This window comes from Bactrocera tryoni, chromosome 3 (assembly GCF_016617805.1).
Source record: "Bactrocera tryoni isolate S06 chromosome 3, CSIRO_BtryS06_freeze2, whole genome shotgun sequence".
NCBI lineage: Eukaryota > Metazoa > Arthropoda > Insecta > Diptera > Tephritidae > Bactrocera > Bactrocera tryoni.
The window spans coordinates 33,037,430-33,062,879 of NC_052501.1; the positions used below are offsets into that span (position 1 = coordinate 33,037,430).

At 34.4% G+C, this 25,450-nt stretch overlaps 1 protein-coding gene across 3 annotated transcripts in view; it reads right to left on the reverse strand.

Annotated features, from left to right (window-relative positions):
• The window catches only part of LOC120771970 (putative sodium-coupled neutral amino acid transporter 11), a 550,765-nt gene extending 533,670 nt beyond the window's left edge, over nt 1–17,095 (reverse strand). The window contains exons 1-8 of one of the 3 annotated variants that reach the window (XM_040100318.1): nt 16,870–17,095; nt 16,025–16,135; nt 12,426–12,485; nt 9,192–9,440; nt 4,981–5,095; nt 4,585–4,837; nt 877–947; nt 511–672 (exon numbers count right to left, since the gene is read on the reverse strand). In XM_040100318.1, coding sequence (XP_039956252.1) covers nt 511–672; nt 877–947; nt 4,585–4,837; nt 4,981–5,095; nt 9,192–9,440; nt 12,426–12,485; nt 16,025–16,081 — 967 coding nt within the window. In that variant the 5' untranslated portion in view covers nt 16,082–16,135; nt 16,870–17,095. Of the gene's footprint in view, nt 1–510; nt 673–876; nt 948–4,584; nt 4,838–4,980; nt 5,096–9,191; nt 9,441–12,425; nt 12,486–16,024 lie in introns of all 3 variants that reach the window. The other 2 variants (XM_040100317.1, XM_040100320.1) reach the window with 2 other exon arrangements.
• Between the last annotated feature and the right edge of the window lie 8,355 nt (nt 17,096–25,450).

Sequence of the window (25,450 nt, forward strand, 5' to 3'; positions counted from 1 at the left end):
ATTTCTATTTAAATTATAAAGGTTTGCTACATTTTTTTTCGATAAGAATGAATTGCAGAAGGTGTGCCAATTCACAATATTCATGAACAATAGTCATTTACAGCTGTTCATATACCACTAGATTCTGCAGCATCGTGCTTTTGCATATTTCGGCATAGAAATTTTACATTTTGTGTCATCATGCAATCTAGAGAATCCCCCTAATATGTTTTTTTCCTTTTTACATGTAAGTTGTCACTAACGGTTCTGAGCGTAGCCTTTTTTTTGGCAGATTTCAGATTTCCACGCTCAAAGCCGAGGCGATCGTAAATGCGCGTGTTGCGTAAACGGGAAAATACGCTCAACTTTAAGCGTTCACTCTGCGTCACCCTTCGTCAATTGTCTAGCCTAACTCCTAAAGTCGTCCGATCTATTAGTTACGAACAATTATCGCAGGGATTTAAGTAAAGTGCGAAAAGTATTTCGTTATCATTTATTACTACAAAATGTTCACATGTAAAATATAAATACCTTGCGATAGCGCACGGAATGTAGAATATCCAGCAATACCGAACAGAGCTGCTACTGCTAAAGCAAATCCAATTGAAATGTGCGTGACTTTCTCCCATCGCTCAAGTGTGGCATTTCTCATGGACTGATAAACCAAAAACGTATTATGGTGGCACATAAATGCTGCAATGATACCATGTAAAAGAAAAAATCACAAACACTCAAACTAGATAGTAATTGCGGTTGCGGATTTGGTGTGACTTAATTATATATACATAAGTACTATCAAGCAATAAAAATTGCAATAAACAATATTATATTATGTTCTCATCACCCCTCCTCTCTAGCGACGAAAAAAAGGTTTATTTAATTATGCTAGAAACTCACCAAAAACCATAATGCCCGTTGCTGGAATTAAATCAATGTTGGCAAATCTCCAAGATTCTGCGGAATCGGCGCTGAAATTGAAAAAAGATGTTTCTGATGTTTACGTGTAATTAAGTATGTATGTAGACTTAGACACATATGTATGTGCGTACACATGTGAATATGTATGTATGTGAATAAATAACTCTAGTTTTCATATTTATTAGGTAACAAAAGTAGAATATTCATTAAAACGACAATAAACTTTCTCTCTCATATCCAATGAGATACATTTTCGAGGTGAGATAGTTTTCATAAAAATGTTTGTATTTTTATCATTCAACTATCACTGTACTTTCGCGGGACGACAGTCTACTTGCTTCTTAAGGGACCATATAGTTAATTTAGTTAGGATTCCATTACATATCTGTTTAATTTGATCAGAGGAGGATGCAAAACCAAACTCTTCATTTTTTGTTAATACAATCGACCGTTATATGAAAACAGATTTTACATTTTCCTAGCACTTTTTCAGAGTTATAAAATTTTCTACAATGAAATGGTGTCCAAGTAAACACAGGGAAAAATGTCTGATATAACAAATTAAAATTGTGGAAGTGTATTTCCAAAGCGCGAGTACTTGCTTAAAATTTACAGAGCATGTCGCACTCATCCACGATGAGTCACATTGCTAACAACGTGTACATATATGAATAAACAGAATTGAAATTGTTGCATGCTTTTAAAACCGTTTTAAAAACCTTCAATAAATTGCGCTACAGGAAACATTTTTAACTTTTTGGATCCCCATCTCAATTTCAATAATTCTAATTGGATTCCAGCAGGAACGTGAAAAGCGCTTTGTTGGCGAAATATGTAAGGCTTACAATATTGGAAAAAATACTTAATCATATGTATACAGTTTGCGCTACTAATTATTAAAATAGTTAGAATTTTTCTATGAAGTTAAAATATATAAAAAAAACCAAACCCATTTAGTCATACAGGCATATTAATCAGGAAAGGATTATCTCACATATCTCCCTGATTGACCGATATTTTCGATGAAAAATTCGCAATAAGAACTGGGATCCACATATTCGGTTTATGGGGGCTGAACAGTTTTAGTCCAACATGAACCAAATTTAGTAATAAGAAAAAATTAAAATATTTTCTAAATGGACAGAAATGTGCATTGTATCATACTTTGGAAAAAATTTAACTCAGATTACTGAAATTATCAGTTGTTCGAGGAAAATGGTATAGAACGCCATCAATTTTGTTAAAAGTGATCCAAATTTGCTCAAAAATAAAAAAATCGCAAAGCTGCTGAGCGTAAAATAACGGAACTTGCTGGTGGAATCATCTTCAGAAAAAGCAAAGCTAATCATTTTAAATCATGCCGAGAGCTTATGGCGAAAATAAGCAACGAATTTGGGCTTAACGCATCCAATAGGCTATGCGAAGACGTCTAAGAGATGATCAGTTGTTTGGACGAATGAGTTGAACAAAACACACCTGACAAAAAAAACATAACAAACAGCTAAAGAACATTTAGAAAAGGACGCCAAATTTTGGAAAATGTTTCTGTGGAGCGATGAAACTAAGGTGAAGCATATCGGATCGAATGGAAAACCATTTGTCCATCGTCCCAGGTGTCAGACGTATAACTCCAGATACACTACAAACACTGTAGTGGAAGTTTTCCTGGTAGTATCACTGATCAATGATCCAAAGCACGCAATTAAAAGTGTGAAGAACTGGCTCACTGCAGAAAGTATTGAAGTCCTGAGCTGGCCAGTCCAAAACTCCGAAGCAAAATCGATTGTTAAGATACAGAGTGCCAAGACAAAATTCAAAAATGCGGAAAAGCTTTGGACTGGAATCAAGGAGGCATGGTACGTAATTTCGCAAAGAAGGTGTCAGATAAAGTGTGTTTCAATAGCTACGCTACAAAAGTAGACCAATAGGAATAGCAAACCACGCCATATTTTTTCCCGCTCTTTCGACATTTCTCTTCAGTAAGGTTTGCTATTTCATTATAGAAAGATATACGTTCTAACAACGAGATTATTAAAATTTACTGCCGAAATTCGGAGTCAGTGGCCTCAACTTTAAGAGCGTTTTTCAATAAGAGCAATACTTGCTTGCGATATCAATGAAATTATTTATTCCTGTGAAAGTACATTCGTACGTACTCCATGAGTAACTATTGCATCCTGAAAAAATACGGTTTGGAGCGTTTTATGTGCAGACATCTTTCGGCCGTACTTCTTCCGGGATGATCAAGACCGGCACGTTACTGTGAATGCAAATCGCTACCGCTCAATGATAAACGAATATTTTTAGCCCGAATTGGATAATATGTGGATCGAACAGGACGGCGTCACAGGTCACAATCAATTTATTGAAAACTAAGTTTGGTGAACGTGTTATCTCGCGAAATGGTCCAGTCAATTGGCCGCCACGGTCGTGCGTTTTGACGCCATTAGACTATTTCTTGTGGGAATACGTCAAATTCGTACTTCGTAAGAATATCGAACGTGAAATTGCAGCATTATCGGCCGATTTATGCCTGACAATTGGGTTCAGCGCCTGGACTTCTGCAATCGTGCCCGTGGAAGCCATGATTCGTGTAAAGAATTTCATTGATATCACAAACCGTTTATGTTTTATTTAAAAAAGTTTTGTAGCGTTCTTAGTGAAAACCCGATATTAGTGGAGAGCTTGCCCTGACGATGCCAAGCAATTTTGAAAAATTGTGGGCGCACAAGGAAATACTAACGTTGTAAGTACTTAAACGCAATGAGAAACTCAATAAATTTGTTTTTTAAAGAACTATTGAATAAAGCTTTGTAATTTTTTATAAATAACTCACTTATTTCTCTTTCATGTGATACTAATGATAAAATTTCTTTTCTGTTTTTACTGAAAAATATACGTCTTTTTATTACATTCTTAAGGCATGCTATTTATCATTCCATGACTGTATAGCGCAATTATGTAAGCGGTCTCTAGCCACTATTTGAGAATTTTTGAGGCAAAGTCTCAAATTGTGACTAGTTAGTATTCACAACACAGTCTAGTCTTTAGTCACAAAATATTGTTTCAAATATGTGACCTGATAGTTAGCAGGTCACGAAACTAAAAGGAACTTTTGTTTGCCATTTTAAATAAAAAAATCATAGATATTAATCGATTGTCGTTTTACCATATTTTGTAAGCAACTCGAACACGAAAAAGTTAAAAATAAGTCAATTTCAAATATATTTCGTATATTTATTTGTATTGGTAATTATGCTTTTTGATCAATATCGACATATTTATTTTCATTCAAGTGAAATGTAAGAGCTGATTAGACCTCTTCGTTTTCAATTGAGAGATTTTTGTGACTGTCACGCACTGAATTGCTAAATCGTCTCAAGTCACAAAAACTGTCTCTAATTGAAAATCTCAATTTTATAGACTTGTCTTGTTGACCTCCTATTTATACAAATGCTTCCGAAATCGAATTTTTATAATTTTGTATTTAATAATTTCCTAAAAATTTCTTTAATGAATTACTTGTAAATAAAATAATTCGTTAAAATGAAAACCAAAATAAATATTGAACAGATAACCAACCTGCGTTTACACAATTTTTTTCGCCACTGTTCACACTATTATTATTATTTTGGCCGCAACTGTCTCTATTTATGTACATACATATAATATTCATAATATACTCACACAGTGTAATCACCCGACAATAACTTTACAATTACGGCAAACAAAATGAACACCACGCACGCCAAACTAATAAAACTGGCACGGGCTAATCGAGAAACGTTTTTGTATAGACATAACGGTACTACAACGCCAATTGTAACGAAGAATACAACTCCCAGCCGTACAGCACGCATCGACGTACCCCAAGACGGAAAAAACCGTACTAACACTTTAGACAGAGTATCACCCACGACAACATTGTAGGAAATCATAGCTGCAAATATAAAAATATAATGCAATATGATACTCATGTAGTATATTATTTATATTTGTTGATACATAAGTACTTATATACATATATTGTGTATGTATTAATAAAAAAATTACAATCATACTTTGGCGTATTTCAAAACTTACCCAGAAATGGATACATAAATTGTAATATCGATAGAAGGTAGTATCCATATTTACCGTAAGCCGCTTCCATAATGCCTGGGTAACTAAACCTTCCGCATATATGCCCGCATCTTACCTGAAATATAAATAAAAATAATAAGTGAATGTTGTGGTCTTACAAACTGCAAGTAGGATCTAAATTGGCCGAACATTGCCATAGTTACTGTCCCAATTTATAGAAATTAAATGTTAGTGAAATATTTTAACATGTCTGCATATCTTTATAACAACATTCATGTTTCCACAAAGCAGGCAGTGATGGTTGGTTAGTTAACCGTCTAACCGCACTTAATTCATCATTCTACGCATTGTGTTAACAAATTAATCTCCACTTAACAACTGTGTGGAATAACAATAGCTTTTCTATTGGAACATTGCGAGCGGTGAAAGATTTCCCGTTTCAACCTGCTTAAATCTGAACATTCACCAAGGTCTTATCATCCTCCACGCATGTTAGGGGTTTAATCTTTGTGAAGACCCCAGCAATATTGCACAGTTTTCTCTTTCCTAAAGTAAAACCAATAGGAAATTGTAGCGTTCCTAAACGTAACGTAAATATATATGTATGTACATATGTATGTATGTATATTCTGACGGTGTCCTTGATATACAATGATGTACGTTGCAAGAGAATCATTTCACCATTAAACTTTTCAGTCAGCATTTTTTCTCCAAGAATATTTCCCTCTCTTTGATGACCACCCTTTTTTTTGCGACAAGATCTATGGGAAATCACCGAAAAGTGTATTGCAGTCGTTCAAATCTTGCATTTTTCTGATAACATCGTTTCTATACTACACAATATGGTGATTGTCATTCATTTCGACCTTCCATCGAAAATAAAACCGTTTGTGGTGGTCAATATGTATGATATTTTAATGAAATTAAATAGATTTTTTAACCATATAGCTTAGCGCTGTTAAGTTTAAGTCTATGTTACATATACTATCTCATTTGAGTTAGTCAGCTTCATTTTAAAATACATACTTATACAGTGGGGAGCAAAACTGTCAACATGTTTACAGAAATGTTCTTATAATTTTGTCTCTACTAGCCATATCGACAACATTCATACATCAAAATAAAGTTAATACTTCAATTTATTAAAAATATAAAGCAGATCATCTTTATTTTATTCCTGGATGAAAATGTATGATAAATTCTAATTACAAGTCATTTTTCCAGTGTGCCATGCTATATTTACCGTAATGGCTGGGAAAGGTAATTCAAAGCGGATATATAAATAACAATTGATATTATTAACATTTTGACTGTCGTCGCGATTACTAAGCATTTTTAAAAGGTTTTATTGTAAACCAAAAAATATACAAAAATTATTGCGAGACGTCGAAGACAAAGTTATTGTTTAAATTAATTATTTTGCTAAACACTAAGTAAATTTGAAGAAAACACTAAGTAAAATTGCGGAAAAGTTGAATATAAACCGACAAATGGAAATAAATTTGAAGAAAACACTAAGTATTGTTGGAGTTGTAAGCGCTGGAGGCCGGCCGGCCGCGGAAGTTTACCGATGGTGATGGTGATTTTATTGTGTAAAAATGAGTGTAGAAGTTCAAGCAAGTACATGGACATTCCGACGCTCTTTAAATAAAATAGGTATGGTTGCTGCGGTTAAGGGGGAATTCTGGTCTAGAAATTAAAAAAAAATCGAAATTTTTTTTTATATTTTCAAAGTTTAACTATACAAGAATATGTGTACAAGACGATTTTTCAAAACTCAAATTATTTTCGGAGATATAGGCATTTTTCTGACCCGGCATCTAAACTGGTTCGGCCGGAACTAATCGAACAAAAGACTTTACGCGAAACTTTAAACACGTTTTTCTCAAAACTGACTTTTTCGGAACGATACCCATGATTTCTGAGGTTCGACTGGATCGATTTACTTGGAATTTTTATAGAGTCTTCTTTATAGGCTTGTCTATGGTTGGAACTAGCCCCATAGCCAAATTTTAATTTTTATTATTTTTAAACAAATCGAAATAGTCAGAAAAAGTGATCCAGAAAAACTGATCCAGAAAAACTTCTTTTTTCAGGCAGTCGCCATTTTGTGAAAAAAAGTTTTTCCCACTTTTCCGTAGTTCCGGCCATTGCGACATTATTCTAGATTAATAATCTTTTTTTTTTTTTGTTTCAGATAACTAGGAGGGTTGAAATCATAGGTATGGTCACGTGGAAATTTTTAGAGACCCCTCACTTCGTCACCTCATAATTTTTGAAACTTCTTAATTTTTTTAGTTTTTAATTTTTTTCTGTACTCTTCTAAAATTAAAAAATAACTAGTAAAAAAAATGGATGGTAAAAATATTAATTGCCTTGTTATACGACACTTTAAAAATTACCTGAAATTCATGCTTCTAGACCAGAATACCCCCTTAAACAAAAGATAGACTCTTTATCTGAGCGAAATGTGAAAGCTAAGCTTAAATTTTGCCGAGAATGGAAGGAGGACTGGAAAAGTTTTATGTACATATATGGTCGGTTGAGACGAAGATTAATAGGTACCAATCAGATGTTAAGGCATATTTTTGGCTTCGTCCGCAAAAATCCTTCAGCGTGGACAGGTTTGATGATTTAGAGTTGCTTTACGTGGTGGCATATCGGTCTTTTGTTTAGAATATGTGGAATAATGAATAAAGAGATGTATTTGCATATTCTAAAATCACAGCTGCCTGATTTCGTAAACGTATCCAGCTAAGGAAATAATTTTCTAACAAGACCGAGATCCGAAACATACGGCGAAAAATGTCCAAGAATGGCTAAAAAATCAAAGTTGAAATGGTCAGCACAAAACCCCGAACGAACTGTGGAGCCGGGTACAGACGGAGTGGAGAAATATACCTCACTTAATTATTGAAACCCGGGTTGAAAGTATGTCCAAGTGTATAAAACGCGTAATAAAAAATTAAGGGGGTATTCTACTCTAGAATTTTGAAAAATTCGATTTTTTTTCATATATTTAAAGTTTAGACCTTAAAGAACATATCCTCCAAAGGATTTTTAAAAATTAAAATTAGTTTAAGAGCTACAGTTACTTTAGTGACGCAGTTCGCATTTTTGACTCACTCAAATGTGACTCACTCAAATGTGACTCTTTTTTTTAAACGCGTTTTTCTCGAAACTACTTTTTTCCACACGGTATCGGCATTATCTCAAGTTCTATACAACCGATTTATGTACTTGAAATTTTGTGTGACCCTTCTTTATATAACCCTTTATCGTTTCTACCAGCATCGCGTCAAAATTTTTGTTTTTAATATTTTAAAAAAATTCAGGAATTTCAAAAAAACGCGTAAAAAATTATTTTTATTTGCATGCAGTCGCCATTTTTCAAAAAAAAAAAATGTTTCGTGTTCCCTGAGGTAGGGACTATAACAGCATTCTTACTGATTAAAAATTTCTTTTGATTTTTTTTTCAGACCACCAGGAGAGTCAGGATCAATGTCACCAGGATGCGCCATTTTTTTTACAGCTGTCTCTCCCCCCCTCTAATTATTTTAATTTTTAATATTTTTGTACAATTTTTTTTCTGTATTCTTAAGATATCTATAAAAACACCATAAAAAAATGGATAGTAAAAATAATTTTTGGTTTTTTTTTTTAATAAAATTCAAAAAATTGCCCAAAATTTGATTTCTAGACTAGAATACCCCCTTAAGGTCTATTGTATTTAGGATTTTTCTTATACTTTCATCTATAAATAAAATAAAGTTGCTTCGTTTTATATTTTTAATAAATTGAAGTATTATCTTTATTTTGATGTATCAATGTTATCGATACTGCCAGTAAAAAAATGTTAGCATAACATTTAATCGCATTCTGTAAAAATGTTGACAGTTTTGCTCCCCACTGTATTATGGACACGAAGGAAAATGTAGTGACGGTACTCAGTGATGCCATGACCAATATTATTCGTCGAATAATAAATGTTGCGTAAGAATTCAATTTAAAAAAATATAATATAAAATATATCATATTTGCAACGCCTAGAAGTATTTCCCCGCCATTATTCCTTGAAAATTGCGAGAGTATGAAATATTTATGTACATAAGATACATACATACATATGTATGTATGTATGTACATATATGCGGTTTATTTTGATGATAATTTAATACATTTATAACTTAGAGTATTCTAGATTTACTTACCATTAAAATGAGTGAGTAATCCGTGATGTAAGCAATCAATATCAGCAGAATCAAACCCAGCACAAAGCCAGCGCGATGCAGTGCATATGGAATGCCAATGACGCCGCTGCCGACAATGGAATTTATATAGTTGAATGACGCTTGAGGAAGTGAGGACAGTGCGTCTCCCCCTAATGTCGTCGACGACTCATTATGTTGTCCTTCTGCATCGGAATTTGGTCGCTGTTGGCGTATGGTTGGGTGCTTTGCCTGTTGGTAAGTGTGATGAAAGCGTAAGCATTTTTTAGTGGAAGGTACACACATATATCTACAAACATACATACATACATATGCATGTAAGTATGTGTTTGAATTTTCATTATAACATTTTTCATTCCCAGCAAAATACCTATAAAGAGCTCGTATCAGCTCACATTACATTGCATTAGAATGCTTGATTAAAATTACTAAAGGGCATTTCAGTAAACATATTAGTTATTATCTAAAATAAAAGTGAAATATTTCAACTATTTAGCCATCAACATCTTTAACACGTAGACCGTGGTAGCTACAGAAAATAAAAAACAAGAAAAAACGTTAACTTCGGTTGCACCGAAGCTAAACACCCTTCACAGGTGCATTTCTGTTGGTAACTATGTGTTCAGTTTGTGTGGAAGCTATATGCTATAGTCAACCGATCTTATCAATTTCTTCGGAGATTACATTGTTGCTTTAGGAAATAATATATACCAAATTTTGAATATACATTGTCAAATGTGAAAGTTGTCCATACAAGAACTTGATTCCGATCGTTCAGTTTGTATGGCAGCTGGCAGCTATATGTTATAGTGGTCCGATATCGGCCGTTCCGACAAATGAGCAGCTTCTTGAAGAGAAAATGACGTTTACAAAATTTCAAAACGATATCTTAAAAACTGAGGGACTAGTTCGTATATATACAGACAGACAGACAGGCAGACGGACAGACGGACAGACAGACGGACATGGCCAAATCGACTCAGCTTGACATACTGATCATTTATATATATACTTTTTCATTACAGAAATAACAATAGACCAAAGGTCGCGGTGCATTCCTCATAAATAAATCTAATCTATATATACTTTATAGGGTCTCCGACGATTCCTTCTGGGTGTTACAAACTTCGTGACAAACTTAATATACCCTGTTCAGGGTATAATAATGTCAACCAGTTTATTTACAGCAGCTGCTTAAGTCGGTACACCTCAGTAGTGCTTTCGCGAATTTTAAAATGGGTTAGAATATCGAAAAGAGAATTTGTCTAAAATTGCGTATTTATAACCAAATTTTGTATGCGGAATACTTGTGGTGATTAAAAAACACATGCTTCGTTCTGGACAAACTTTTTCAACTGATGAAAATATGTGGTGCTTGAAAATTATCAGGGAGGTTTTAGAGAGATGGCAAGAGAGCTCGACATCTCTCGCGAGTCCGTTCGAATGATTTTGGTGGATATTTTGAGTATAAAACGCGTTCTTCCTCGACTTGTTCCGATGAAGTTGAGGAGGTTTATGAGTTTTACAAGTAAACAAGTGCACCGTCATCGGAATGGAGGGACAAAAACGAATCGAAACCAAAAAAAAAAAAACACGCCAACTCAAGAATCAAGGCGACTCTTTGTTTTTTTCGATATTCGGGGTTTGGTGCATCATGAATTTATTTCGGAGGGACGGGCGTTCAATAAAGAATTCTATTTATAGATTTTACACGATAATAATGCACTATCGCATCGAGCTATGATTGTGACTGAATGTAAAGCCAAAAACGCAGTGAATACCATTGATCAAACCACCGTATTCACCAGATCTGGCTTCGTGTGCCGTACTTCTTCCATGATGATCAAGATCGGCACGTTACTGTCAATGGGAATCGCTACCGCTCAATGATAACCGAATATTTTTGGCCCGAATTGGATGATGTGGACTTGCACAATATGTGGATCCAACAGAATGGCGCCACAAGCCATACAGCGAATGTCAAAATCTATTTATTGCAAATCAAGTTTGATGAACGTGTTATCTCACGAAATGGCCCAAACAATTAGCCGCCTCGGTCGTGCGATTTGACGACGTTAGACTATTTACTGTGGCGCTACGGCAAGTATATGGTATATGCCAACAAGCCCACGACGATTGATGAACTTCGTAAGAATATCGGCCGATTTATGTTTGAAAACCGCCGAAAACTGGGTTCAACGTCCTTACGTCTGCAAGCGTGTCCATGGTGCTCATGCAAAAGAAATCGAGTTCCAAACATAATGGCATCGAATGTACTTTCACAGGAATAAAGAATTTCATTGATATCCCAAACCCTTTTTGTGTTATTTAAAAATCTTTTGTAGCGCTCTTATTGAAAAATTCGTTAGATTCATGCTTGATATCATTATACAAAGTTAATCGGAAAATCGAAAATCGCTATATTGGAATTGTTGGCGATAGAGGAAAGGTCTCAGTAAAAATGTTGGATATTTATATGTACCTTCTTAATACACTAATATGATGAATAAAACAACGTCGCACGGTCTGTGTCCAAACGGAGCCAAGTGAGCTATGGCGTGAGCACCCCTGATTTTTTATAATTAATCTGAATCACTTTATAAGCATATTGATAATGAAAGTTACCAATTTGTTTATTGTCACATAAGCGTTTGGTTTAAAAGATGTTAACGCTTTGAAGCAAACTCTCATAGTTCAATTTGGGTGAAAGAGTGGTTCCCATATTAAATCACTATTTCACAGAGCAAGAGTAAAAGTAATTTAAATAAATAAAAAATAAAAAATACTAAAAATAGTATAAAAATAGTTTTTTTTTCAATTATAAAGCACATATATACATATGTGTACATGTACATATGTGCGTGTATGCATATGTTACAGTTGCAAGCACATACATAAATTTTCATTTACTTAATTTTGTTTCAATGCTTGTTAGCTCTGGAGATGTACGACTGCATCGACATCTATTGACAAAATACGAAAAGACTTTTTCGACTACCCAATATATTTAACTTATAAGTCTTTTAATATACATATTTACTATACACAATTATTTTTATACTTTTCAGACGATAAATGAATATCGTTTTAGCAAATACATGGTTTCAAATAAATTTATATATCAATTTGAATACCTGTTCATTATTTGACGCAGTGAAATTCTGCCATAATTTTGGCACACCCATTAACTTAAAGTGCATTGATTTATATATTTACCTCCATGAGATTATTGATGTCATCAAACGCATGAGTTTCACCTCCCGAAACATCGCTTCCCTAAAAAACAGACATTATGTATAAAATGAGAAACCATTTTAATAATCTGACATAAAGTGTAGAAAATTAGTGGATGATTGTCATACCGAATTAAATGAGATTGAATTTATATTATACTATATTTATTATGGATATATTATGTCTATTATTTAGGAGATTTAACAGAGACGTACTCAAAGTGAGAGTTGTTGTAACAATTCTTAATTATTTTACCCCAAACAATATTATATTTCGCTAATATCGAGCTTAAAATATTTATGTGTAGTTGAAGTTTCATTATCTGTGCAAGAAATATTTGAATATTTACGTATACATACATAGATTATACAATAATGAAAAGTTTCTATTTTAGTTTCATTTCAGTCGCAGTTATTCTACATTAGCGATGAATCGCTTTCGCTGATATTGCATATATGAAGGAAGGGAGAAATTCGTGGGCGTGCTCAGAGCCCATCAACGTCACTAAGGATAATCGAAAAATCGTGCAACTCGTGTGTACGTACATATGTACATACATATGTATATTAAAAAGCGTGTCTCGCAAAAATTTCTGCCTCGTGTCGAACGTATTGGCGTGCGTGCTTGCGCTGATAAGCAACTGTAGATAAGCCATGTAACCAAAGAATAAAGTAATTAACGATCTCTTTTTGACTCGAACCGTACTTTGATTGTACTACAGTGAGATCGCTGTTCTTACTTCGGATCGTCATTCGAATGGTGAGATAACGAATGTTATGAACGCTATCTTACCTTCATTGCTTTCATTTCGTTCCTACGCTAACGTCGCGAGTCTCGAGCCTCGACCATTAGCCCTTGGCACTCGACCATTATACAAGTTAAGTATACAGTTCTACCCAGCTGTGCATCGATATCTGCAGATTGCTGCAACTCTATCAGTATCAGCTGCTCCCAGTGAAAGGTCGAAGACAGCTTGAACAACCTTGCTCTTCTCAATATCTATAGAAATTCTGATGTTTCGAGCAAAGATATTTGGAACATCATAGCTTCACAGCAAATAATACTGGATATCTTTCATTAGCACTTTCTGCATTTGCGAAAAATTTTGTTCAGTTGAAAATATAATTTAATAAATAATTGACGTAGTGCATTACATTAAACAATAAAAAACTACATGTTCTAGCACTAACTGACAGAAACCTCACTTGAAATTTGTTTCTGGTACGCCGCTAAGATTTAAGGCCCATTGCATTAGATGCCGTTTGGTCATGTAAGCCCTTACTAATTGGGAAAATAAATTATTCTTTCGTTTTCTCATTAATTTATTATTTATAAATGTTTGCAAGTGTACGACTAAAATCTAAAGGAATCTAAAATTTGTTATTCGACGAATCTTAAAATGAGTAAAAACTCGCCTTAGACCACAAGCCTTATGTACCTGAAGGTACTCCCTGGCTCTAATCCTTACAAGTTGTAAGAGTATGAAATGTAACTGTACATTACCGGAACTTCGCACTTCCTTACTTGTTTAAATACATTTTTTTAACTACAGAATACCACCATGAATGCCCAGTACCAAATTAAATCGTCTATTCACAATAAGTAATTTGTCATCCTCATCATATTATGGCCCTAAAAGTGTAGCGTTAATGATTAGGAAAGATTAAATTATTTGTTGCTTTGTTGATATACAATACTTAGTATGTATGTGCCGTCTAAAATACAGAACTCTTTCGAGCGAGGTTTTTTTAACAATGAAATTAAACAATTATGGATTGGCTTGGCTTGCAATTGGGTTTCACGAGATGTTATTAGATAATTCATTCTTTGAGAATGTACTCATACATTTATTTAAGCATTCGATTTGAATTAGAAGCAGAGAGAACTATTCTTCCATAACGCGAATGCATCAGACTCTTTATTTGCTACGAGTAGAAATCCACAAAAATTATTTTGATCTGATGATTAAAAATAAAAATTACACTAATCTAGATCTTAAAAATATATTTGAGAAATGAAACCACAAAAAGTTCTTTGTATTTAGTTTTTATCCTTGGAAAATTTAGATAAATTTTACATTTCAATGCGTTATTACGATCAATGAAAAACTCGAAATTTTTCCAATCGGCAATATGACTAATAGGTAGGTATATAGGGACTAGTGGTAATATTGTATCTATTTTTTAATAACATTATTAGCATGGAAATAGCCAAACGGTGTCTACCAATAGGGTTGTCGTGATGGCTAGGGATTTACGTAAAATTTTGTCAGTGTGTTCAGTTTGCCTTTTCATCATGTTACGTTCCGCTTTGCTACAACGCTTGGACATTGTCCAAGATTAGTACACAAATCCACTATCATCGAAAAATCATCTCATCAGATAAGGCCCATTTAGTCCATTTCTGACTTCATGGCTTCGTCACCAAACAAATTTGTCGCTGTTGGGGTGAGTCAAATCCTTATGATCCCCCAAAATTGACCGTTTTGTGCAGATGTATCATCGGGCTTTATTTCATTCGGAATTAAGCAGAAAATGCCCTCACGCTCGCTATTGGCGTTATAACAGGATTTTACCGACTTTTTTTTCGAAATTTAATGAAATCGCCGAGAACAATCTCTATTTCCAGCAAGACGATGAGCCGTCTCTAGATCATTTTCTATGGGGTATGTTAACACATAGGTTTACGATAATCAACCAGCAAAGCTCGTGAAGCTCGAAGACAACATTCAGCCCACTATAATCGAAAATCTGCACCGGCCATCGAAAATTGACGTAATCTAACAGTTTACAGTATGTGTAAACGGAGCCGTGGTGGTCATTTGGATGAAATCGTTAATAGCTAAACATTATTCTATTTTTTACCAAAGTTTAACATCACGTCGTTCTTGTTTATAGACCTATACCTATACATACTATGTATATGTACATCCATAGTTCGAGCTCCTCCTTACTGGTTGGGGCAAAATGAAAGATATTCAAAAATCCGTATGTAGCACATTTTTGCCTCTTGGTGATTGCTTCAACGAATATGCTTGGAAAGACAAAGGTTTTTGATTTTTTTCCATTTTGCTCTTCGCAGTAAGGTTGATAAGAGCTGGTCTAATTTTGACATACCTACATGTAAGAAGAAAATTGCACAAGTAATCGAAAGCGGAAAAGGATAATTATTCGCTGACCAAATCATGTGAACTTAAGTCTAAGGTCTTTCCTGCTGAAAGGTATGGAAAATATAATGAGTATTGAAATATGGACAAGGCAATGCCGGGTATGCTTCTAATAAAGTCATGTTGGTATGGGATGGGACTTAACATCGTCTTCACAACACTTAGTAGCATAGAAATAGCCACCACGCTCCACATGGTGATACATCGAACCGCAAAATAAACCGGTTCGCATATGAAAGCGGGAAATTACAGTGGCGAAGAAGTAACATTGTTCTAACATACATAACAAAACATTGTTCTATATAGATACATCCGTGTTCCAGTTTATATTACAAACTCAAAATCGTCAAATGTTTTCCTTGTAAGTATTGATCCTAATCATAATACCATAGTATTGATATATTGATCGTCTTACCTGTCTTTGGAGGATGTAACTGAATTCTGTTGCAGTATTGCGGCGACTGTCACTCATTCTGTTTATGATCTTTAGCGAGAATTGAACCGGGATGATTTCCAATATATTTAACTAGAATTGGAATATACTGCAGTGATGAACATAAATTTGACCTCCAAGTCTTTGAGGAAGCGAGGAATAAACAGTAAAATCCACAATTTATGTAGTTGTTAAGTCTTACTAACATTTATGTTTTGAAACTAAGTTGTTTCAGTTTAGTTAGCCTAATTTTGTATATATTTTTATGTGGCAATATTCTAGGTTACTCTGTTTGAATGATGCACGTGGAGGCTTTTCAGTGGGAATAGTACCAAATATGGTGTGTTAATTTCCCTCTCATTACGTTGAGGGTATTGCTTATTTGTTTGTTTTAGTGTTTCACTTATTCGCCAACCTACGACAACGAAACAGATGTCACAATCGGTCGGGTTTGTGTATTGCTGTTTTTGAGAGTGGATGTGTTGATGGCTTGAAGCAAGGTGGCGGTGGTATGTAGACGGGCGAGAAGTGATTGTGTAAATGCGAATCACAAATAACGAATTTCAAGTGCCTGACTCCCACGAGTGTTCTGTGTTACTTGGAAGGGCGTCTGTGCTTTGCGAGTTGCCCTTTTCGTATGTGCGGTTTTATGTGTTGTCAATTTCACTGTCGGATTGTATGATATTTGAAGGTCTCTTCCTTTTCTACATAATAATAGAGCTCTTGAACATTAGTTAAGTGAAGTTTCGTTTCACTCTGCGTTCAATTATACGTGCTCCCATTTTGTACACAAGTAGCAATTGATTGATTTTTTGTTACTCCTTTACCTTATTAACCACTCTGAAATTATTCAGTTGCTCGCGTAAATAACACTTGTCTTTGGTTTTTACATAATACAATAAAAAACGTAATTATTTGATTATATATAATGTACATTTATTGCAACGTTATTTACTGTCAAGTTCAAAAATTTCCAGTAGTTGTTTTTGTTATGTGAGACAATTGCGGTGTTGGGAACAATTTGGCATCTTAAACGTTGCACGGCCGAGTAGTAACTGCTTGCTTGCTATGCTATAATGGTAAACGTTATACGCCAGCATAACACCATCGTCCTTCTCGGAGTTTGCATCCAAAATTCTCTACGCTCTTTCTTAACAGCTGGTCAGCAAGTATGCAATCGCTTTTCTCTCGGCTCTAGAAAACAACTCTCATATTCGACCTAAGTTGCCAGACTTATTAGTTTAGCTATATCCTAAAGACGTTTTTGTAAATACAATTTTCAAACCCAAATTCGAACCCACTCTCCTTATAACGTATCATATAAAGTGGTAGCTATGGTTAGAGTATTATTAAACGCTACTAAAATGGGGCTGTGTTATTATCTTTCATATACATATTTATAAAATTATTTTATGATAAATAGAAAAACTTTAAAATCAGGGAAAATTGGCAGTTTCTCACAAAGATATTTCCTCTGATTAAAGTTATTTATTGTGTATTACTTGTTCGCACATTTATATATTGCATACAAACATATACTAATTTATTCGTTGATATACAAAAATTTTGTTTCAAGCGGGAAACTTTCGTAACACATAAGCTGCGCAAAGCTTTCGAGCACAGCAGTATTTTTATGAAATCAAGGGTAGAAAACAAAGTTTGGGAGCTTGACTTCGATGCATGAATATATACCATATATGTATATCACACGGTTAAATACACAATACAGTCGACGCTCACGAATTAGAATTATATTGTTTTTAAAGTGATTCTAATTTCTGGAAGTTTTTTTGTACATGTTTGAGTGAAAAATTAATTTTTTTGTACACCTCTTCTGTTCATCTTTTATACGTTTTTATCTTATCCTTGCACGTGTTTTTAATTTTAATCATTTATTTTTCTGCAATAAAATCAAAATTCCATACGTAAATACAGGTTCCTTTTAGAAAATCTTATCGTAATACGAGTTTACAAATGGCGACGGAACTACAAAATCATTTCCACTTGGACTCACACAGAACAGTCGGTGTATATACTAAATAAAAAATAAAGATTCATTCATTTATATTTTTCCTGTTAAACATAAAACAAATCAACAAATCAATCTCAGTAAAAAACAAGTAAGGAAGGGCTAAGTTCGGGTGTCACCGAACATTTTATACTCTCGCATGATAAAGTGATAATCGAGATTTCATTATCCGTCATTTACATATTTTTCAAATACCGTATTTGTGTAAAGTTTTATATTATACAGAGAAGGCATCAAATGGAATTTAAAATAGCGTTATATTGGAAGAAGGCGTGGTTGTGAACCGATTTCATCCATATTTCATACATGTTATCAGGGTGTTAAGGAAATATTATATCCCGAATTTCATTGAAATCGGTGGAGTAGTTCCTGAGATATGGTTTTTGGTCCATAAGTGGGCGACGCCACGCCCATTTTCAATTTTTAAAAAAGCCTGGGTGCAGCTTCCTTTTGCCATTTCTTCCGTAAAATTTAGTGTTTCTGACGTTTTTCGTTAGTCGGTTAACGCACTTTTAGTGGTTTTCAACATAACCTTTGTATGGGAGGTGGGCGTGGTTATTATCCGATTTCTTCCATTTTTGAACTGTATATGGAAATACCTGAAGGAAACGCCTCTATAGAGTTTGGTTGACATAGCTATAGTAATTTCCGAGATATGTACATAAAACTTAGTAGGGGGCGGGGCCACGCCCACTTTTCCAAAAAAATTACGTCCAAATATGCCCCTTCCTAATGCGATCCTTTGTGCCAAATTTCACTTTAATATCTTTATTTACTTTCACACTTTCACTTTTGAAAAATCGATTTTTTTTGTCTTATCTTATTGTTTAACATTTCAAGAATATGTCCTTAAAATTTTAAGTCGGTAGAAGTAATATTCTTAGAGTTATCATCTTATTAGTCTCCTGGCCTTTAACGCTCTAACTCTAACAACTGAGGGCGGTGGTGATAGAAGTGCATAAACTTTAGACGCGTTTTTCTCAAAACTACTTTTTCAAAGTCCGTGTTCACTGTCATTTCAAAACTACTTGATCGATTCATTTCAAACTTTGAACACATTTTAACATATAAAATACCGCCCCCCTACGTTTATTAAATAATTTTTTTTTCATTAAGGGTGTTTTCTACCCACAAAATGGAGGAATTTTTAGTGGAAAATAACAGTTTACACCTTAGATGGCCGCCAAAATTTTTGAATGCAAAAAAAATTATCAGAGAACGTTGGGGGGAAGATTTGATTATAGTTTAACTAATTTTTCTTCATTTTTTATTTTCAGATAATTTCCGGCCGAGTTATAGTGAACACCGCAAACTCTTTTTTTCTCAAGACGTTCTGTGGAAAGCACTGTTACCGGCTTACGCCTCAATATTTCTGCATGAAAAAATTACCATACATTGTCAAAAATGTGCTCTATAATGTACAAAAGGTCCGAGTAAAATTACTCAATCCAGATTTGAGAAATAAATTCACAAAAAAAGTATTTTTTTTACCTTGAAAACCCTACATAATAGAAATTCAGTTATGATCCTTCTTTTATAATGGTATGGGTTGAATCGAACAAATACTTCCCTTAGCCCCCTGTATGTACCTAACATAAATGTTCAAAAATGAACATGAGCGTTGGTGCCAAAGGGTACCATTTAATACTTATTATAATTATTATAGTCCACTAATATTAAATATCTATTTTTAAATATATTGAACATACGTACATACATACATAAATAAACACATAAAAATGTTTACAATTAGTCCAGTCATTTAAGCTTAAATTAGGTAAGAATCTCGAAATTCGATATACCCATTTACATGTCTGTAAATACTTGTATATTGACACCTTAAAGTTGTCTCAAAACCTACATATGGTACATAGGTATACCCTAGGTGAACTTACTATAATGACTGGACTAAATAGCTATTGATAAGATATACATTCAGGCAATGCACTTAAAAGTAATCTTAAACCACACAGCATAAACAATGCGATAACACACGCACACACATGTATTGCATTGTATAGTTAAAAACAACCCCATGTGGTGTGCAGTCCATACTTCTTCCTCTTTACTGACGTAGACACCGCTTACGCGATTATAGCCGAGTTAATAACAGCGCGCCAGTCTTGTCTTCTTTTCGCTACGTGGCGCCAATTGGATATTCCAAGCGTAGCCAGGTTCTTCTCCACTTGGTCCTTCCAACGGAGTGGAGGTCTTCCTCTTCCTCTGCTTCCCCCGGCGGGTACTGCGTCGAATACTTTAAGAGCTGGAGAGTTTTCGTCCATTCGGCAACATGGCTTGGCCAGCGTAGCCGCTGTCTTTTAATTCGCTGAACTATGTCGATGTCGTCGTATATCTCGTACAGCTCATCGTTCCATCGAATACGATATTCGCTGTGGCCAACGCGCGAAGATTTATATCTTTCGCAGAACTTTTCTCTCGAAAACTCGCAACGTCGACTCATCGGTTGCTGTCATCGTCCAAGACTCTGCACATTTCCAGGCTGACACTGTTGGTGGTGTTTATGCTGGTTCCTAAATATACGAAACTATCTACAACATCAAAGTTATGAGAGTCAACAGTGACGTGAGAGCTAAGTCGCGAGTGCGACGACTGTTTGTTTGATATCAGGAGATATTTCGTCTTGCCCTCGTTCACTGCCAGACCCCTTTGCTTTGCTTCCTTGTGGCGCGGGTGTTGAGGATATCAATATCATGGTTTTATATACACAGCTACAAAAAGATGGTTATATTATATACTATATTACAGTTACACTTCCATAACTCGAACTTTTAAATTAGCTCGTGATTCTCTAAGTCGCATCTTTCGGGAAAATCCCACTTTGTACAAGTCGCCGCACGTATTTATGCCTTCAAATGTCATTATTAACTATAATTGCTCAGCCGGATTTATAACAGATGATATCGTTGTACCGAATATTTCAGACCCTATGAATATGACTTCCAGCGCCATGGAAAGCGATGAGCATTCTAATGAAGGAATTATTCAACCGCCATCTAAAAATGTCGTAACGCAATCCCTGCAATTTTAAATTCTTATTTAAATACGAATAGTATTAATACAACTGACGATAACTATGAATGGTTAATCAGTTTAGAATCTCTTTTCACTGAAACAAACAAGCAACTAATATATTTTCAGCCAAAAATTTTAGAATACATGTTTTATGTACATAAGCATAAGACTTTATGAGAATTAAATAAATAAAACTGTGGCAGTATCCGGAGAGTCGTAAGTCGTCGTTAATGACATGTTATTTATCAAAAATATTAAAAATTAAAAACAAAACACATTCAGCTATAGACAAATCATTTGAAAGTTAGTGAGTTTTACAAAATGAGCTCGAAATGTAAGAGACATGCGATGAAAACTGATATATTTTTATTTTTTTAATTTAATTTTATTTACTTTATAATTGAAAATAATGTTTTATTTTCTTTTTTTTTAATGAAACATGAAGTTTAGTCGCGGTATTTGCTCATTAAACTTAACAAGTTAAAGACTATAATTATAATTAGATAATATAATTTAGTTTACTTCTGCTTACTAAATATTTAACAAAAAACGAATTTAAGAAAATCGCGAATGAACCAAAAAGACATAACAAATATTTAAGAAGGTATAGTAGTAAGCTTTGCGTGGCCACGAGTGTAGGACGATTTTTCAAAATTAACGGGCCAAAAGTCCATTTTTTTTAACAAAAGGTTATCAAGAAATAGTACCTACAATAGAAAGAGAAATAGCCCAGTAATAAACATTTACCACCTCCACACACTAAACATGCTGTGTGCTTGCGCCCGCACTTCGAAACTTGATCTTTAGCTGCGGATGTGCGACTTAAAGGTTTTTTAAGATTGAGAGTCTTAAAGAAATAAGATAAAATGTTTCTTTAAAATTTTATCAATTGCTTAATTTTTGGCTTTAGGTACTTCTGGCGTAAAAATAGTGACCCGACATTATCTTTACGATAAAATACAACTGCAAAATTTGCCTAATTTGGATGAAAAACTAGATTATTTTGAAAAAAACTGCCTTTTGGCCTGTTATGGTGACAAAATAAACAATTTGAAATAAACATTTTGGTATTTCAAAACATCCCCACAGAAAAGAAGCTGTGTCCCTAAAACGAATGAGTGTTGGTTAGACGGAACGATGGAACTTCCGACAAATGGTGGAAATCGTCGACCCCGCTCGATCGCAATTGTAGTGAAAGCACCAAACGCAGAAGAACGGAAAAAATTAGATATATTTTTAGTGAGGGCGGAATAGTTCACGCAGCATACACCATACTACAGGGTCAAAGAAAAAGAAACGCTTCGAAAATACTTCGAGACATTAAAAATTCTCAGGGAAATGCAGAAGAGCTTTCAAAATAGCAAAATTAAATCGAACAGAAGTTTTTTGTTTTACATCACTACAATCCCTATCAATGTTTGTTGAAGCCGATTTAAAAAAAGTGATAATATGTAATCATTAAAAACACAAATAAATCACTTTACCAGTGCTATGATCTGTTAATCAAGGCGAATAAACAGTGTTGCCCACCCAACGATTGTATTTAGATCACAAGCACCTGTGCGGAAAGCAGTTTACAAAGCCTAATTGATAACACAATTACGCGCTTCTCTATAGCGAATGAAGGAATCCTCAGTTCGCTTAACGATAATGAAGGAATTCCTTAAAATAATTTGTAAATAGGGTTGCGACGGATCGCAAGAGGCTAAATATAAGTTAAGTTTGGAAGATGCCGCAGACACAGACTCCGATATATTTCTAAGCTCGTTTGTTCCTCTTAGAATAAGTAGTGGAAAGGAAGGAAAAAAAAAATTATATGGCAAAACCCTCCAGGAAATAAGTTACGTTGAAGATGCTGTCAAAAAGTTGACGCGTACAGAAGTTAAATTACATGAGAACAAATTTTTATTGAACATACATATACAAGGTCTGTCGCAAAAGAAACAGAACTTTTTAAATATAACTGTTTCTGGTGGCGCCACCTATTGGTGGGTATATGAAATAAAAAGTTTGATCTCTTGTTGACATTTCGTAAAATTTTAAGACAATTGGATAACTACAATCGATGTTATCGATCAAAAAGTGACAGCAGCTTTTGGTCATCGGTCGTAAAATGCAAAAAGCAAATATTAAATTTTGTTTTAAACTTGGGAAAACGTTTACTGAAACATTACAAATGATGAAAAAAGTTTATGGTGATCAGTGCCTATCCCGTAGTAATGTGCATGAGTGGTTTAAGGGGTTACATGGGTTTCACAGTTTCAAAAAATCGAAAATTTTTTTTTGTCTTATTAAATTCTATAACATCTCTAGAATATTGTCCTAAATCAAGTTGATCCGACTAATAGTTTCCGAGATACCGCCTTGAAAAGGTGGACGCTCGAGATCAGGTATAGGCTTTCTTAAAACTTTAAACGCGTTTTTCTCAAAACTATGTTTTCAAAGTCGGTTGTCAAGATTTTCGCGAACTACTCAACCGATCTTGATGAAATTTTACACAGGTCTTCGAGATATCATTTACAAGGTCTTGAACGAAGATTTTTTTTTTAATTACAACTATTTAAAAAAATGTCTAGAAATTTTCATCGAAATTTGAATTTTTTTATAAAAACGTCTGCCAAAATCCAATTTTCATTTTTTTTCCTTCGTTCAATACCTAGTTTATTGTCTTTACTCAAACACGTATTTTTTATTTTTATTTCAGATGATCCTGAAAAAAGTTCTGCTGACAACTCGGATGCACCTTTTTTCCGAGGGACTGCCGGAAATGGCGTCGTAATGACTGCCATTTTGATAATTTTTGAAAAATTTTACAAAATGTTTATTAAATATGAGTCTTTTAAATAAAAAAAAAAATTCATTAAAATATTTCATTTTTTATATGTAAAAAAAATTATTGAAAAAAGGCCGTTTTTTGCCCGAGAAAACCCATGTAACCCCTTAGGCGATTCCAAGAAGGTCGTGAGGACCTCTGTGACGATCAGAAGTCGGTCGTCTTCAGAAGTCAAAAATATAGACAATGATGATTTGTTTTTACGTTTCCGAGAGTATTGTACACCGAGAGTTCGTCCCACCTGGCCAAACGATTAATTCTGTGTTTTACCTTGGAGTTATAAAGCGTCTTATGTCACGCATTCGTCGTGCTCGACCACAATACCGTGAGGCAGGGTCCTGGCGCCTGTTGCACGATAATGCGCCGTGTCATCGGTCGACGCTTGTCACTGATTTTTTTGCAAAAAACTCCATATCAACCATAAATCACTCACCCTACTCACCTGATCTGGCACCCTGTGATTTTTACCTATGTGGAAAACTTCATTTGCTCATGAAAGGACACTGGTTTCAGGACATTTCAGCTATCCAAAAGGCGACGACCGATATTCTCAAGAGCATTTCGAAAAATCACCTTAAACACTCATTTGAAATGCTAATTGACCGGGCTAAACGCAGTATCGGAGCACAAGGAAACTACTTTGAATAAAAAAATATAACTTTTGAAAAATAATAATTTTTTGTTGTTTTTTTTTTTTAACAGTCCTGTTTCTTTGCGACAGACCTTGTATTTAAAATGACAATGGTCGATGCCAAAGTGTGCAATGCTGAAACTGATACCAAATCAACAAGCATGCGTTGTATTTGTGGAGCCACATGTAAAGATTTTAATAATCAGACTCAGAATTTACAGATCAGTTCCAAAGCTCTCGAATTTGGACTATGTGTACTGCACGCCGGTATTCGATTTTTCGAAAGCATTTTACATCTTGCATACAAGTTACCCGTAAAAAAGTATAGTCAAAAGTGATCGAAAGAAGAAAAAGAGGTACATAAAAGCACAAACAAAAAGAAATATTCAAGAAAGATTCCGCATAGAAACTGGATTGTTGGTAGGCATGCCGAAATCTAATTTCGGTAATACTATTGATGGCAGTTTTTAAAACCCGCAATTAGCTGCTGATATAATAAAAGTTGACATTAATCACATCTATAGATTAAAAGTTATATTGGAAACTATCTCAAGTGGACATAAAATAGACACCAAAAGATGAGTATGCGTATTATAAAATATTAATACATGGCGCCGAAATTATTGAAAATGCATTATTGCCAATAGGATAGTTGTCGAAGGTGGCGGCCGAGGCAAGAAATAAGCATTTTCGATTACATCGAGAAAATTATGCTATGTGGATATTTACATGAGAATATTGTTGAGCTCAGATCCACTATTTTTGACCGCCTAAATTCCTTAAATCGAGTAGTAAGCGTTCAACTTCTACAAATTTTTTCTGCGTACGTCCATATATAAGTTAATAGACACTTTCCAGCAAAAATCAGAGTTTGCTTAGATT